This window comes from Lepisosteus platostomus, chromosome 3 (assembly GCF_059453375.1).
Source record: "Lepisosteus platostomus isolate fLepPlt1 chromosome 3, fLepPlt1.hap1, whole genome shotgun sequence".
Taxonomy (NCBI): domain Eukaryota; kingdom Metazoa; phylum Chordata; class Actinopteri; order Semionotiformes; family Lepisosteidae; genus Lepisosteus; species Lepisosteus platostomus.
This window is the reverse complement of record NC_142613.1, coordinates 76,215,662-76,233,818: the sequence shown is the minus strand read 5'-3', so window position 1 is coordinate 76,233,818 and position 18,157 is coordinate 76,215,662. Positions and strand designations below refer to the sequence as shown.

The following is an 18,157-nucleotide window of genomic DNA, read 5'->3' as shown; positions in this document are numbered from 1 at the left end:
ATTATATTCGTGTACTGCGACAGGGCTGTGTAAGGCTGTTTCGCCTCCCTGTGAATGCGAGTTGTCTTGTAGCCTACTGGTCTAGGTGCGTGACTAACAACGCACAGGTCGTGTGTTCGAATCCAGCTGGTGCTGGACTTTTCTTTTAACAAACATTTCTTCGAAAAAATAGAATAGCGATATTATGGACAATCAATTGACTTTTATATTTCAAAATATCGCAACATGATCGATTCTAAGTCATTTTTGATAACAATGAATAGTCACCTTCTTCCCTTCTGGCAGCGGTTCCTGCTTCTATTGTGTGTGTGTGTGCAACAGAGTAAATTTTTATAGAGAAATGGAGGCTGGACAGTATGCGTTACAATATAAACATTTATATTGATTTAAATCGTGTTCTGATTTAAATCGCAAACGCGTGTTTAATTATGTGTTTTTTAATCATAATCAGGTTAATGCATTTCTACATTTTCTGTATGAACCAGCTTAGAGGTTCATACAGAAAGACAGCTTGCGTTTAAATTGAGTGTAAGGTAATTTATGCTTCTAAAGTCATGGTCAGCATTTATTATTGTACTGTGCTGTAAACTTTTTCTGTGCCTAGTCACATTATTTTATAGCGTTTTTATTGCGTTATTAAATCCGGTGGCGCTGTGTGTTAGTTTCCTGACTCCCCTGTCACATGGTCTGTGATTGAATCCCATGGAACTATGACTATTTTTTAACAAACATTTCTTTGAAAAAATGAAATGTTTCCCTTGGTCAGAGATTAAATAAAACCTCACTCGCACCAAACAAATTTATATTTCTAAATATCACGACATGATCGAATTTAAGTCTTTTTAATGACAATGAATAGTCACCTATGCGTTACAAAATCTACATTTATATTGATTTGAATCGCGTTTTGATTTAAATCGTAAACGCGTGTTCAAATATATGTGTTTAAAGGCGATATACTGTATAAAAGCGCTGATTCCTATGGAGTGTGTTCCGCTGGGGATTCAAAAAAATTATTTTAAATAGGCTGATAAAGCTTAGGCTACTGTAACTGTATTCTAGCCTGTATTACAACAGAACATTGGACAATGCAATTGCTTTATTACTCTGCTCTCCTCCCCACTGATAGCTGGTGTGTGGTGAGCTTTCTGGCGCACTATGGCTGCTGTCGCATCATCCAGGTGGGGCTGCACACTGGTGGTAGTGGAGGGGAGTCCCCATTACCTGTTAAGCGTTTTGAGTGGAGTGTCCAGAAAAGTGCTATATAAGTGTAAACAATTATTATTAATTATTAGTAAAGAAGTAGGACAGTAGATTAAATTAAGTTAATGTTTTCACTAACATCTAACGCACCACAAGACCAAAGTCTTCGGTGCAGTTCAATTCATTGAAAATTCTTTGGGCAGTGTAACGCAGCATAGCAAAGTCATTTTGCTGCAGCAATGAGATTTGATGAGCGGTCTGAGTGGCTTCACTTTCACAATGAGCCTACTGTCCTGCCCTTGCTCTTACATGGAGACTCTAGCTCCCTGCTGTACGCATGTGCGCGTAACTCACTCACAACTACTGGCGCTATCAGTCTCTGCCAGTCAGCACTTGGTATTCAGCCATGGTCTCTAGCCACTGACGTCTCCACTCTATGCCATTCTGCTGCGTCTCACACTCTCAACACGCAACTCAGCGTCTTTAGTGTCTCAACCTCATACCAAGACTCACATTACTTACAAACTTCGGCCTTGCATTCCAGGTTGTACGTTTGCAACTGTTGTCACATCTCTCTCTCATTCCCAACGACTACTGCCTTTATTCACAACTCCAATCCAACACACAACTCAACACAGACTGCCCAGACTCATGCTTTGCCAGAGGCTCACAATTATTCTGCACCTGCTGTACAGAACGAGAGCCCCTCTATTGCCTTCCTGCTCTCTGAACTTCGCTGCTGTCTCACAGCCTCCACTGCAACCCTCTCTCTTACAAATCACAGCTTCTGGAGAAATTTCCTCATGTGCAGACCTTGTTGACTTCACATACATTAGCATCAGAATCAACACTCATCTTGTTGCCACTGCAAACCTACAACCTAGACAGCATCCCACCGACACCCTGCACTGTACTATTTCTGCTTACATGCTGCATACAAATGATGACGATTTTTTTTTAAATAAATGTAATAAAGATTGCATAAACCTACAGTATCTAGAATTTCGTCAGTTGGGAGTTTTGTTGGAATACACACATCATTTGAGATGAATTAATTCATGTCGAGTATTCATTATTTATTTTATTTTTTAATTTCAGAAGGAGACTGTGATGCCCTGACGAGCTCCAGTACTCCTGCATCAGCAGCCTCAATCACCATGGCGCATTCCACACATGCAAGGAGCTCATCAGGGCCATCTCTAACGAGATCAGGCCCGGCTTATGAACATCGTTAAGAACCTCGATATTTAAACCCTGAGCCCAGATCCGACTGCTTCCCCTGCGCACCTCAGCTGCCTGACCTTCTCCTTCTGCTTCCTCTGCGTGGCGTAACAGAGACAATTTTATTTGGAAATCATTGTTTGATCTAATCTAGCTTCTAGCTAGGATATTAAAAAAATATGAAAGTTCGTGTAAACCATAAAAACAAAGTTTGAGTATTTGCCATTGTAAAACAAGCTGCCCTGGTAACTTCTCTCCAAGTCAGCTTACAGCAAATAAGAATTTCAGGGCAAGTTGGGTTGTGAATTACTTTCACGAGTTTGCTGTTTTTTTTAGAAATGTAAACAATTTTTTGGGAAAGTGATATTTTTTCAAATTCTAGTTTTAAATAAAATTATGTATTTCAATACTTTGCTCCACAACCAAACGATATTTACTGTATAACAATTTCAAACACTTATTAACATAATAAAACAAGTGTTCCATGAAACAAATACAAGTTACAGCTGTTTCTTTAATTTTCTCCTTTTCTGGGTTCAAACAACAAAAAAAGAGAATAAAAAAGGCAACACAACCAATGCACATTCCACCCAGAGCGTTGTCGCTTGTCTCAGGAACTTGTTAAGACTTCTTCCCACAGATTTTGTTGTGAAAAAAACACTATCCTTCTTTGTTCATCATTCATTCTTTGATCATCTTTAAGAAGGTGTCCATTAAACTGCATATCCATAATAAGGAAGCTACTTACTTTACAAAAAAAGTACAAAGTATTTTCAAGGAATGAGGTTTACTGTAGATATTTCCCACTTTTCTAACTGAACTGTATCCCTGTTTTATTCTTCGGTGGTACAGATCCAGCCATTCAAAAAGAGCGAGATAAGCTGCGTTAAAACACGGTGGATGTGGCGCAATATACCATAATATCATAATTGAATATGATAATAGTATCTGGAAGCACCTTGTAAAACTGCCAGGTGGTGATAATAAAGCTTAACCTCTCATGTACAGCTGAAATGGAAATCTAATAAGTAAATTGATTCTTAAAATGTAGAGAGCTTTGCAAAAAATATATTGGTGCTTTTAGAAAATATATTTCAAGGATGTAACTGCTGTGCTACGGGCAGATTTTTAGAAAACAGTGCGTCAAAGCACACACTGTTTAGGTTACTTTAGAAGACAATGTACCAAAACAATATATGCTGTCTGGGTCATTAGATTAGCCGAAAGTAACTGATAAGCTTTGAAAAACAAATCTAGTGGTGCTTCTTCTTTCGTTTTTATGATGTAATCTGTTTTGTCTTAGAAGGGACAAAGTGCTGAGCTTTCTCTACAGCGCAACATCTTATAAAAACCCTGTACTGCTTGTAACAAATTGAGTCTCTGATGCACTTTGCAGAGTGGCAACAGGGCTCCCAATATTGCAATATTGAAATAAAGACCTTACTCAGGTGAGAGCTCTGTCTTGTGGCTTCCTTGATAGTTATATTTCCATGATAAGCATTTGAGCTGTCACCAGAAAGCACCTGGTTTCAAATCCCAGTCACTGCTGAGGGACAATCTTTTTCCAATTAAGAATTTAAGTTGTATACTCTTTAGACTTTTAATCATTTTAAACTGCATATTACAGCATGTTAAACATTAAAAAGTCAGTATATTTTTTAAAAGCAAGATTGCTCAGTTGGACATTAGTACACAACCTTTATCATACATTAATTATGCATAAATATTTTTTGCATCAAAGTCTTTAAGTAACTTACGCTGGGTTTGGTTTTAACATGCTTGTTCTAACATTATTAAGCTTATATTCTGTACTTCATAAAAAGGTATGACATTTTATCCTTTTCTTAGAATAAAAACAGTAGTTAGAACACATCTTGCTGTTATTTTAAAAAGTTAAATGTTATAGTGATTTAACATCACTTGATAGTGATGGTCTTTCTCACACCTGAAGAAGGCTTCACAGCCAAAATGTTTTCTCTCTTCTCTTTTCGGCAGGGAGTAAACCTGTTACTTGTTCATTTGCAGATTACACATGCTGACGCAGCTACCCACCTGAATCACTTGATAGTTATATTAATATAGAATCATGTAACTAAGCAGCTAAAGTATCACAAGTGGACGTTTTGGCATTCATTTCTTTTTTTAAAAAAAGCTTCTATTGTCCTTTGTAATGGTAATGAGCACTGTAATGTTGCAAGCTGCACCCAGGCGGTTCAAAGCTGGTGCTTTGGTTTGTTTCTCATAGAGCCGAATGCATAAAAATAGCTTATTATTATTACTATTACTATTATAGCTTATTGTGAACATGATGCGTCTCTTTCAGGTTTACACCCGAATTGAGAAAATCTATATTTTGTCTTAATCCAAATGTCAACAGCTAGTAATCAGCCAACAATTTAACTTGGAATGTAAAAAAAAAAAGTTTAAACTGAGGGACATATAGTACACCGCCTGGAACTGAACGTTGTCCATCAGCGTCATTCAACAGGGAACCAGCTGAAAGAATTATTATACGTGACAGTTTTGTGTTTATGGATTTCTTCACGGAAATCTTTAAATTAATAGGAGGAGGGATTATTTCTTACAATTGCCAGTAATCGGGGAATAGTTGATCAACACGACGGGGAAACTATTTTTTTATTTTTAAAAATCGAAATAAAAAATAAGATACAATGACTTGTTCCTGCCTAACTCAAACATTGCATGACTGTAAAAGCTGTAAATAACTGGTTTAAATAGTTAAAAACTCCTTTTTATGCGTGACAAACAGGTGATTTTTCTTTCTCGTTATCAGTTTAGAATCTTTGTGTACGCTGTAAGATATTTACTTTTTAATTAAACGTTTGAAATACTTGGGTTTCATAAAAGTTGTTCTGATTTAATACCTCTTGATAGTAATATTAATATGGAGTCGTGTAACTAAGGAGCTAAAATATCAGAAGGGGATATTTTGGACTGTACCGGGGTAAAGTTAGCTTGAAGTTTGAAAATGATTTTGGCACGTCTGTAGCGTTTTCACGAAACCTAGAGTTACGAAAACATTTGCTGTGTGTACAAAGTACATTGTGCATGTTTTCACAGCCTTCACTATGTCGTTTTTACGCCATTTTTTTTACCATGAACGAATATTCTTATGTCCATATCTTCGCAAGGGAAACACAGAAAGCCAAACGCATTTTAAAGACCTCGACTTGTGAAAATTGTCACAGCCTCTACATAAAACTATCAGTGAGCTAATTCTCTTTTTGTAAACCTCAGATGTTTCATTGATGAGTAATTATGCACTAACTGGAACAGTCTTTGGCCAGTGAATCACAACAACAAAGTACCGTATGCCACGGTATAGTGAAGCAGCCCCTGTAACATGCTTTAACACACATCCTAAATGGATACATCTGTGATTCCACATTTTTCTGAATTATAAATTACTGTAAACATTAATGTAGAAGGTTATTTTAAGTAATTTTGTTTAAAAAAACCTGTCATGATCAAACTGAAATGTTATTCATCACCACAATGAATAACTGTAGGGAAAATAAACACTTAAAGTTAAAGATTTCAATGCTTATTAACCTTATTGTTATAAATCTTTTTTGGACTGACTTTTCAGGACTATTAATGAAGACTTTACAACAATACCTGTAACTCAGGATTATAGTAAAGAAGAGTAGCAGATGTGATGAGGTCTAATGAGATCCCTAGGCTCTTCACAAATCCCCAATTTAACCAAATCAAATACATTCATAAACACACACAAGCACAGTAGCAGGAGGAGCTCAGAGAAACAAGTTATAAAACCAAGGAGAAGCAAAGAGGAGATTTGCAATACTTGAATCTTTGAATCTTTAAATGGCCTTTTTAAGTAAGACTATTGCATTTTTAAGGGTACAGAGTGGAATTTTGAATTCTTCATCTCAATTTCAAAATCAGTTTTTGGATTAATAATTTTCTTTCTGGGACAATGGACTTAACTAAGATGGAAGGACATCAAATAGTGCAGTACTGTTTTTCTTCTGACAATACATCATGCCCAAAAGAAACTCAATCCACAGTTGTTTATGTAATCCTGTATATTTTCTGTATATCAGTGGTGATGCTGACAGTGTGTGGAAACCTGATGGTGATCATCTCTATCTCTCACTTCAAGCAGCTCCACACACCAACCAACCTCCTCCTGCTCTCTCTGGCTGTGGCAGACTTTCTAATTGGGCTGATTGTGATGCCGTTTGAGATGATTAGATATATAGAAACCTGTTGGTATTTTGGGAAGACATTTTGTATGATTTTCTATTTAGTTCTCGGCATTCTTACATTTGTTTCTCTTATTAATGTTGTTTTCATAAGTATTGATCGGTATGTTGCTGTGTGTGACCCACTGCGATATTCTAACAAAATAACAGTTAATGTCATGTGCTTTTGTATAACATTTATATGGTCATTCTCTGTACTTTATTTGTTGATGATTATTATTGGTAATATTAATTTTATCATCTCTGAAGGTGTAAAGTCCTGTCTAGGAGAATGTGTTTTTGAAATGAGTGCACCCTGGGCGATTGTTGACATGTTAGCTACTTTTATTTTGCCTTGCTCTGTTATGATAGTTCTATATATGAAAATATTTATTGTTGCCAAAAGGCATGCACAAGTCATCGGTTCTGTTACTGAGCAACTGAAGTTTAAGGATATAAGCAACAGTAAACTTTCTAAAAGATCTGAAAGAAAAGCAGCCAAAACTTTAGGAACTGTAGTGGCTGTATTCCTTCTATGTTGGATGCCATATTACATTGGCAGTATAGTTGAAGGAAGCCCTAACGCCTCTTCTTCAGCTGCAGTAATTAATGGTCTAATTTTTCTTGCAAATTTAAACTCTGCAGTGAATCCAATTATTTATGCCTTGTTTTACCCCTGGTTTCAGAAGTCAGTTAAAGCAATATTAACATTCAGGATATGTAATCCATCATCGGTTCTAAATAATTTGTTTCCTGAAAATCATTAAATATTGTTTACATTATGAACATTATGAACCTCAGCATGGTTTAACTGAATGTACTTTCAGATGATCAATGTTCAAAATTTAAAAATGAAATAAAGTTTACAGGATGTGGAAACATTTTATTATAAATATTGTATGCTTTCATAAGTGGAATTATGTTTCCTTCTAATAGCATGTTGTTTTTACACTTACATTTCATTAAATGTTAACATGGACATGATTCATTCACTATAATTTGCTTTTAGAATGTAAATGACAGGCTACTGACAACACAAAATAAAACAATAAAAAGTCACATTCCTTATATTTAACATTTTATCTATCACTATACAGATGCAGCCATTCAAAATGGGTGAGGTATTTCGCGGCATAACCCGGTGGGCTTGTCGCGGTATCACGCATTTCACGTGTGTCACGTGACTAACTATCCGGCGTCGCCTTGTAAAACCGCCAGGGGGAGCTTAACCTCTCATGTACAGCATTTGAGCCTTTAATTTTGAACTGTGTATTACAGCATGTTAATCATCAGTCATTAAAATGTTGGTATATTTTATGAAAGCAAGATTGCTCAGTTGGACAAAAGTACACAACCTACCTTTATCAGAAATATTTATGCATCAAAGCCTTTACTGAAGATATTACTAATAGTATTAATAATGGATGACTTTGGACAAGCTGTATACTCAAAGTATAATTTCTTTAGCACATTTGTACAAGCACTTGGAATCTGTCCAAGCCATACTTTGTCAGGCATTTTGTTTTACTTCAACGGGCATAAAAACTTCCTTGCTTTTAACAGGGCGTTTCATAATTTCTAGCTACGAAAATGATTTAAAATGCGACACCTATCATTCAACTAGAGCTTAAAATCTCACAAGGAAAAATACACACCAGTATTCCATTTCTCCCTAAACATTGTAAGCTTCGAAGTCTTTAACTAACGTGATACCGGAGTCAACAAGCATACTTTTAGAATTTGATTAAAAGGGAATATAATATGGAATCGCGTATCTAAAGAATTTAATAACGGTATGATTATATCCGTGTACTGCGACAGGGCTGTGTAGGGCTGTTTCGCCTGCCTGCTCATGCGAGCTGTCTTGTAGCCTACTGGTCTAGGTGCGTGACTACCAGCTGGCAGGTTGTGTGTTCGAATCCAGCTGGTGCTGGACTTTTCATTTTTATTTATTTATTTTTTAATCGCGTAACAAACATATTACCGTATGCAAACTGTACTGTATACAGTATGTATATGTATATTTAATGTCTTAACTTTGCCCGTTTAATTGAATTTAAAAAAAAATATTTAACACGAACATTAAGCTGTTTACATCTTCCGCCTGAGAACAGTCACCCGTTGCTACCCAACGCAGAATGGTGATTGGCTGACACCATCTGACACCCCTCTGATTGGAGAAAAAAGACGTGCTGGTTTGCTATACATACTGTACCAGGAAGAGGATTTCTTTCTATTCAAAACGTGTATTTTAAAAGTTTAAGAAGTAAAAACCTTACAGCATACACAGATTTCTAAACTGATCAGGATCGTTATCTTTGTCTCATGCATAATAATGTTCACCGCTCTGTCCAGCAAATTAATAATAAACTTTATTTTATATAGCGTTTTAAACGAATAAGTAATTAGATTGCTCATAAACCTAATCACTTGCTTTTTCTTTTTATTTAGGCTCAGATTTCAACTATAGATCGTATTATTAATAACCATAATAACAACCAACCAACAAAAACAACCATATAAACATAATGGTGGTGCTGGACCTTCCAGTTTTATTTATTTATTTTTTAATCGCGTAACAAACATATTACCGTATGCAAACTGTACTGTATACAATATGTATATGTATATTTAATGTCTTAACTGTGCCCGTTTAAGTATTGAATATTCATATCTAATTTTACCACTGAAGGGAAATCTTAACATAAACATACAGTATATGGCTGGTCTCGGTACTTTAAAGAAAAAAATACACACCGGTATTCCATTTCTCCCTAAACATTGTAAGCTTCGAAGTCTTTAACTAACGTGATACCGGAGTCAACAAGCATACTTTTAGAATTTGATTAAAAGGGAATATAATATGGAATCGCGTATCTCAAGAAATTAATAACGATATAATTATCTTCATGTTGCAAAAGAACTGCAACGGACATAAAAACTCCCTTGCATGGTTTCATTACGACCAGAATCGGTCTTGAGATATTTTTAACTTGATTTACAGTATTTGAGAGGTATGTCTTAACACCGATACTACAGTGCTTAAGTACTGCTCATGTATATGTTTCTAGGTTTATATTATGCATTTCATACGGTCAAATTACTTTTGAGCAACTAATAAGAAGCGCGAAACGGTATGCGTTTTACTTTCGTTTTGTGCTGGGACCCGTGGATTGATTAGAGATATCAAGTACATACAAGTCATTTTTTAAATGTTGTAGTTCGTCTTGAAAAAATGTTACGAGTACATCATCTATCAACAATTACACAGGTTCTGTTTCCATATTGCGGATTTTGGTTACGTAATATTATTTTCTAGATTTCACGTTGTGAATATGATGGGATGTTTCTAAAAATCCATCCTCTGTAAAACGTCTTCTCTAGTTGTCCTGCATATGTATTCGCTAATGAAGCTGTGTGTTCTGAGCCTGGATCTCTACATTTCTGTATGAACCAGCTTAGAGGGCTAAAGACAGCTTGTGTTTAAATTGAGTGTAAGGCAATTTATGCTTCTAAAGTCATGGTCAGCATTTATTTTTGTACTGTGCTGTAAACTTGTTCTGTGCCAAGTCACATTATTTTATAGCGTTATTAAATACGGTGTTACTGTAGTTTACTGAGTCCCATGTCACATGGTCTGTGATTGAAACCTGTAAAACCGGTTTAATTCGTCACAGCCAGCACTCTTCAGGTGTGAGGGTCTTCTGCTCAGAATGAAACGCTAAAATGTTTGTGTATATTCTAATGGTAGTGGGGGCGGGGTGTGTGGGAACAGGTTTGATTGAAATTGCATTGGAGATCTATGTTCTTCACACCTGAAACATTTTCTCTAAAAGCATTTTCTTCGCAGTTTAACCGATCTTGTTACAGCATGTTACAGTTTACTATTATTAACCATATTAATTTTAAGTGCCTAATGTAAAATCTTGTAAGAATATATTTTAATTGTTCAAATATACATTAAGTCTGACTATCATATAATAAGTTAAATACAAAACTAAAGAAAAAATAGCGTTAAATATAATTCAAAATATTTTGCTAACAATGTTAACTGTTTATGAATAATAAAATGTATTAACTAAGGAGTAGGATGGCACAGTTGTTAGTATGTTTTTTGTTTTGTTTCTTTTTCATAAATACAACAGTAGTACCTGATGTCTCAGTGGCTTTCAAAATTAAATTATGCATGCAAACCTGTGAACTAGAAAGATAACTAAGATATCCATCCATTATATTCCATAATATCCATGAAATATATGGCGCTGAAATACAGTATGTGTGACGCATAAAAGACACCAAGGGATTGGGTGAGCTCCCATCACAAAAAAAAAACTGCGAACCTGCACTACAGCGACCATAGTACAGTATGGAGACCAAGGCGTTTTACGGGAAGAGACAGGGTGCTTCTGCCGCCCCAGCTTCCAAAGAGCGAAGGGTAAGCAAATACAGCAGACTTCATCTGAAATACGCAATTACAGCGCATATTACAAGGTATTATTGCCGTTTTGAATTTTAAATTAAATTATAATTATTTCTTCGTAGCCTGTTCTTCAAGAAAACACCGCACGGGCGAAACGATCTACCACCAGGACAGTAAAAAAGAAAGCGGTAAGACGGAAAAAAAGAAAAGTTTATTTTGACTTCTGTTCCGCGACTGATGAATACTACTGTGTGACTTTATTTCTTACATGAATTATGTTATTTTGCCACAGGCCGTGGGTCTCTGCTCTCGGCCACTGGCCAGGGTGCCAACCTGTAGAAGCAGCACCTGTATGGAGACATTTCGGCAGCAGCGGGAGCATTACGATGCATTACTGGGGAGGATTGGGAGGCTAGAGTTCCAGCAGTCAAACAGTTGAGCAGCTGTCTCCCGAAAAGTGCCTCTCCCCGCCGCGCAGGCTGCAATGCCTGGCGGAAGCTCTGCCCCCCGCAGAGCACACACCGCCTCAGGACACTCCATCCCGGCATCTCAGTTCACCACCGCGCAGGAATCTGTTGATGCTGTCCCCGCCGGCTATCTCCCCCCAGGAAGCACAGCGGAATTCACAGATGCCAGTGGGACGAATAATTCTCCCAGATGTCCAACTGCTTCCCATCACCCAGGAGATGGAGGGGGGGTTGTACTTGCAGTGCATCGGCATAGACGGGAAAGCAAGAGCCGACCGCTACGCCGCCCTCGTGTTTCGAAATCTTGTGACTTTTGAAATTTACTGGGGGTGGACCACGTCTGTAAATTTCGATGGGTCCAGAGGCAAAAGTGCCTTGCCTTGCAATCTCCGGGAAACCATTAGTACGATGGTGAATCGGAGATTCTCAACCCTTGCTGCGTACGACTGGAAAATAATTTGTGATTGGATCAACGAAATGCTTCGTAGGAGGAGGCGGTCTTTTCCTCTTGTCTAACAGTCTGTCCACAAACAAAACATTCCTGTTAGACAAGAGGAATTGAAAAAAAACAATTTTGTCAATGAAAACCGGTGTGTGTGTGTCTCTCCCTGCTGGATGTCCCTCTCACAAACTGCTGAATGAATAAAATAATTTTATTGAAAACGAGTTTGCGATTGTCTGGTCTTTAAATTCTTGAGATACGTGATTCCATATTATATTCCCTTTTAATCAAATTCTAAAAGTATGCTTGTTGACTCCGGTATAGCGTTAGTTAAAGACTTCGATGCTTAAAATGTTTAGGGAGAAATGGAATACTGGTGTGTATGTTTTCTTTAAAGTACCGAGACCAGCCATATACTGTATGTTTAAGTTCCAAAATTAATATCATTTATGGGCTTCACACGCGTTGCAGTATGCTCAGGCACTAAGTAAAAGGAGATGCTTCGTATTGCTTGACTAATTTTAAAAACTAAGTTATAAATGCAGACGCTCCCTCGATGCACAGCTCTGGTGCGTCGGCTCCTACACAGTGCCTGTCTGCCGTAAGCGTTACAATATACTAAATACTAAATACTAAATACTAAAGCCAATACTGGCTCAATGGGCTTTGACGTGCTAATGCATTGGTTTAACAGTCCGGGTGTGGCAGGCTTCCAATGTCAACTCGACTCGATTGGAAGACAATGAACGTATTTTAGCCCTAAATGAATTAATAGCAAACATGGTTTACATAAAATACATTTTTCCAAGAAAGTTTATAATAATACAATCTATAGTTGAAATCTGAGCCTACTTTAAAAATAAAGGAAAAGCATTTTCAGAGAGCAATCACGCTGTGTTTATGTAGAAAAAGTGATTAGGTTTATGAGCAATCTAATTACCTATTCGCTTAAAATGCTATATAAAATAAAGTTTATTTAGAGATGAATGATCAGTGTCGCAGTTTAAATAATGTGAGTCAGGAAACTAACAGCGCCACCGGATTTAATAACGCAATAAAAACGCTATAAAATAATGTGACACAGTACAATAATACTGACCATGACTTTAGAAGCATAAATTACCTTACACTCAATTTAAACACAAGCTGTCTTTCTGTATGAACCTCTAAGCTGGTTCATACAGAAAATGTAGAAATGCATTAACCTGATTATGATTAAAAAACACATAATTAAACACGCGTTTGCGATTTAAATCAGAACACGATTTAAATCAATATAAATGTTTATATTGTAACGCATACTGTCCAGCCTCCATTTCTCTATAAAAATTTACTGTTGCACACACACACACAATAGAAGCAGGAACCGCTGTCAGAAGGGAAGATATGTTCAAAATATCGCAAATATCGATCATGTTGCGATATTTTGAAATATAAAAGTCAATTGATTGTCCATAATATCGCTATCCTATTTTTTCGAAGAAATGTTTGTTAAAATAAATGTCCAGCACCAGCTGGATTTGAACACACAACCTGCCAGTTGGTAGTCACGCACCTAGACCAGTAGGCTACAAGACAGCTCGCATGATCAGGCAGGCGAAACAGCCCTACACAGCCCTGCCGCAGTACACGGATATAATTATACCATTATTAAATTCTTTAGATATGCGATTCCATATTATATTCCCTTTTAATCAAATTCTAAAAGTATGCTTGTTGACTCCGGTATCACGTTAGTTAAAGACTTCGAAGCTTACAATGTTTAGGGAGAAATGGAATACTGGTGTGTATTTTTTTCTTTAAAGTACCAAGACCAGCTATATACTGTATGTTTACGTTCCAAAATTAATATCGTTTATGGCCTTCACACGCGTTACAGTATGCTCCTATTCTTTTTATGCTCAGCTACTAAGATTTCCCTTCAGTGGTAAAATTCAATATCTACAATGGGCACAGTAAAGACGTTTACAGTAAGTCTTTCTACGACAGACCAGCGGACCACGAGTGCCCCTGTCGGTCAACCAATCACGCACCGCGGTACCCCATGTCATCATACCTGACGTACGTGTCTGTACCGCTCACTTTGAATGGCTGCATCTGTATATATATATATATGTTTTAAGATTTTTGTTTCCAATTGTGCAATTAGATTAGATTAATCTATTAGATTAGTTGGCCATAGGTGAGAGTGTTTGTGTATCTATATTTGTGTGTGTGTCTATCCTGTGACTGTCTTGTATCTCATCCAACCTGATAACTCTTGTCCCAGTCAGCATACAGCAAAATAGAATATTGAGTTAAGTAAGTTTCTGCCATACAGATGCAGCCATTCAAAGTGCGCGGTAAAGACACCGCAGTACAGATACCGCAGGTAAGATGACACGCGATACCGCGGTGCGTGATTGGTTGACCGACAGGGGCACTCGTGGTCCGTTGGTCTGTCGTAGAAAGACTTACTGTACTGTAAACGTCTTTACTGTGCCCGTTGTAGATATTGAATTTTACCACTGAAGGGAAATCTTAGTAGCTGAGCATAAAAAGAATAGGAGCATACTGTAACGCGTGTGAAGGCCATAAACGATATTAATTTTGGAACGTAAACATACAGTATATGGCTGGTCTTGGTACTTTAAAGAAAAAAATACGCACCAGTATTCCATTTCTCCCTAAACATTGTAAGCTTCGAAGTCTTTAACTAACGTGATACCGGAGTCAACAAGCATACTTTTAGAATTTGATTAAAAGGGAATATAATATGGAATCGCGTATCTCAATAATTTAATAACGGTATGATTATATCCGTGTACTGCGGCAGAGCTATGTAGGGCTGTTTCGCCTGCTTGATCATGTGAGCTCTCTTGTAGCCTACTGGTCTAGGTGCGTGACCACCAGCTGGTAGGTTGGGTGTTCGAATCCAGCTGGTACTGGACTTTTCATTTTTATTTATTTATTTTTTAATCGCGTAACATAAACATATTACCGTATGCAAACTGTACTGTATACAGTATGTATATGTATATTTAATGTCTTAACTGTGCCCGTTTAATTGAATTGAAAAAACATATTTAACACGAACATTAAGCTGCAACAGTCACCCGTTGCTACCCAACGCAGAATGGTGATTGGCTGACACCATCTGACACCCCTCTGATTGGAGAAAAAAGACGTGCTGGTTTGCTATACCAGGAAGAGGATTCTTTCCATTCAAAACGTGTATTTTAAAAGTTTAAGAAGTAAAAACCTTACAGCGTACACAGATTTCTAAACTGATCAGGATCGTTATCTTTGTCTCATGCATAATAATGTTCACCGCTCTGTCCAGCAAATTAATAATAAACTTTATTTTATATAGCTTTTTAAACGAATAAGTAATTAGATTGCTCATAAACCTAATCACTTGCTTTTTCTTTTTATTTAGGCTCAGATTTCAACTATAGATCGTATTATTAATAACCATAATAACAACCAACCAACAAAAACAACCATATAAACATAATACCAACCAAAAACATAGATAACAACCACAATACAAAATCAAATAATCAAACCATTTTACACTCGCAAAGTCATCCAATTATCATAATCCCGCCCCTTATGCAAAACCAAACCTTCCTCCCATCCCAGTTTATCCTGTTTATCATAAACAAAATCCACCTCAATTTTCAACATAAAGCATTACACAAAATCAATACCTCAACACTCCATACTCAACAACGATAATTCACAAACAGCCAGAACATGTAACTACACATTCCCAAACATACCTACTTTCCATAGCCCCGCCCCTTATGCAAAACCAACATCCCTCCCCTGTTCTCTCTCTCCCCTGGCGGTTGTAATTGTTTTTATTTTCAAATAAATTTTAGCAAAGTCATGTATTTTAAAAATCTTAAGATTTTTCTATTTATGTCTTTATTTAGTGGTTTCATTAGTGACAAAGGCTAAACTTTCTTGGAAAAATGTATTTTATGTAAACCATGTTTGCTATTAATTCATTCAGGGCTAAAATATGTTCATTGTCTTCTAATGAAAGAAGGGTTCCTTTCGCCGTAGTCGAGAGCCTAGCCTTTAACTAGTAAGTACTGTATTTACTGGGTTTTTGAGGGGGGGGGGTGTCTTTCGCTGGAAATCTCGCCTCCTACTTTGAAAATACCCGTGAAACCGGTTCAATTCGTCACAGCCAGCACTCCTGCAGAGAGTTGGGTTGTACTTGCAGTGTATACAGTACACGCGTTATGCTCTTCGTTAATGTCTGTGAAGTTTTATTTAATCTCTGAGCCATACTGATTCTTCTGGAAGCACACCAGTATTCCACTTTCTCCCTAAACATTTTTAGGATCAGAGTCTTACATGTGGTTATTTCGAAAACGTTTGTACGTGCTCCTTCTTACCATGTTACTGTTTACCGTTACTGACCATATTAAGTTTAAGTGCCTGTGGGCACTTTTCCTGTCCGTGGGGGGTGGACCGTCTTTCATTAGAAGGTTAGTCTGTTCTACTCTGAGAATGTAGGGGGGGGGGGTGGGAAGTGCCCGCGGTCATTTAATTAGTATTAAAATCTTAGTTATCTTTCTAGTTCACAGGTTTGCATGCATAATTTAATTTTGAAAGCCACTGAGACATCAGGTACTACTGTTGTATTTATGAAAAAGAAACAAAACAAAAAACATACTAACAACTGTGCCATCCTACTCCTTAGTTAATACATTTTATTATTCATAAACAGTTAACATTGTTAGCAAAATATTTTGAATTATATTTAACCCTATTTTTTCTTTAGTTTTGTATTTAACTTATTATATGATAGTCAGACTTAATGTATATTAATGTATATTTGAACAATGAAAATATATTTTTACAAGATTTTACATTAAGCACTTAAAATTAATATGGTTAATAATAGTAAACTGTAACATGCTGTAACAAGATCGGTTAAACTTCGAAGAAAATCCTTTCAGAGAAAATGTTTCAGGTGTGAAGAACAAACCTGTTCCCACACACCCTGCCCCCACTACCATTAGAATATACACAAACATTTTAGCGTTTCATTCTGAGCAGAAGACCCTCACACCTGAAGAGTGCTGGCTGTGACGAATTAAACCGGTTTTACAGGTTTCAATCACAGATTGGGACTCAGTAAAGTAACACACAGCGCCAGTGGATTTGATAATACTGTACCTAACCAAAATCCGCAATATGGAAACAGAACCTGTGTAATTGTTGATACATGATGTACTCGTAACATTTTTTCAAGACGAACTACAACATTTAAAAAATGACTTGTATGTACTTGATATCTCTAATCAATCCACGGGTCCCAGCACAAAACGAAAGTAAAACGCATACCGTTTCGCGCTTCTTATTAGTTGCTCAAAAGTAATTTGACCGTATGAAATGCATAATATAAACCTAGAAACATATACGTGAGCAGTACTTAAGCACTGTAGTATCGGTGTTAAGACATACCTCTCAAATACTGTAAATCAAGTTAAAAATATCTCAAGAACGATTCTGGTCGTAATGAAACCATGTTTCGTGTATGTTTTCTTTTTCATCTTGAAATAACTCATTTCTAAATACCTTTTTCACTGTTAACATCTTGTAGCAACTTTGCGACAAAATATACACTCTGACAGTTCATCCTGCTACCAACATTAAATAAAACAAATCTTAAGATTTCTATATTTATGTCTTTATTTAGTGGTTTCATTCGAAGCTTACAATGTTTAGGGAGAAATGGAATACTGGTGCGTATTTTTTTCTTTAAAGTACCGAGACCAGCCATATACTGTATGTTTATGTTAAGATTTCCCTTCAGTGGTAAAATTAGATATGAATATTCAATACTTAAACGGGCACAGTTAAGACATTAAATATACATATACATATTGTATACAGTACAGTTTGCATACGGTAATATGTTTATGTTACGCGATTAAAAAATAAATAAATAAAACTGGAAGGTCCAGCACCACCATTATGTTTATATGGTTGTTTTTGTTGGTTGGTTGTTATTATGGTTATTAATAATACGATCTATAGTTGAAATCTGAGCCTAAATAAAAAGAAAAAGCAAGTGATTAGGTTTATGAGCAATCTAATTACTTATTCGTTTAAAACGCTATATAAAATAAAGTTTATTATTAATTTGCTGGACAGAGCGGTGAACATTATT

The 18,157-nt window shown here is 36.5% G+C and overlaps 1 protein-coding gene across 1 annotated transcript; it reads left to right on the top strand.

The window, feature by feature from the left end:
* The first annotated feature begins 6,385 nt into the window (after positions 1-6,385).
* LOC148675526 (trace amine-associated receptor 13c-like) lies at positions 6,386-7,420 on the top strand. Its single transcript, XM_088623491.1, has one exon. The coding sequence runs from the start codon at positions 6,386-6,388 to the stop codon at positions 7,418-7,420; it is 1,035 nt and encodes a 344-aa protein (XP_088479617.1).
* Positions 7,421-18,157: the final 10,737 nt, after the last annotated feature.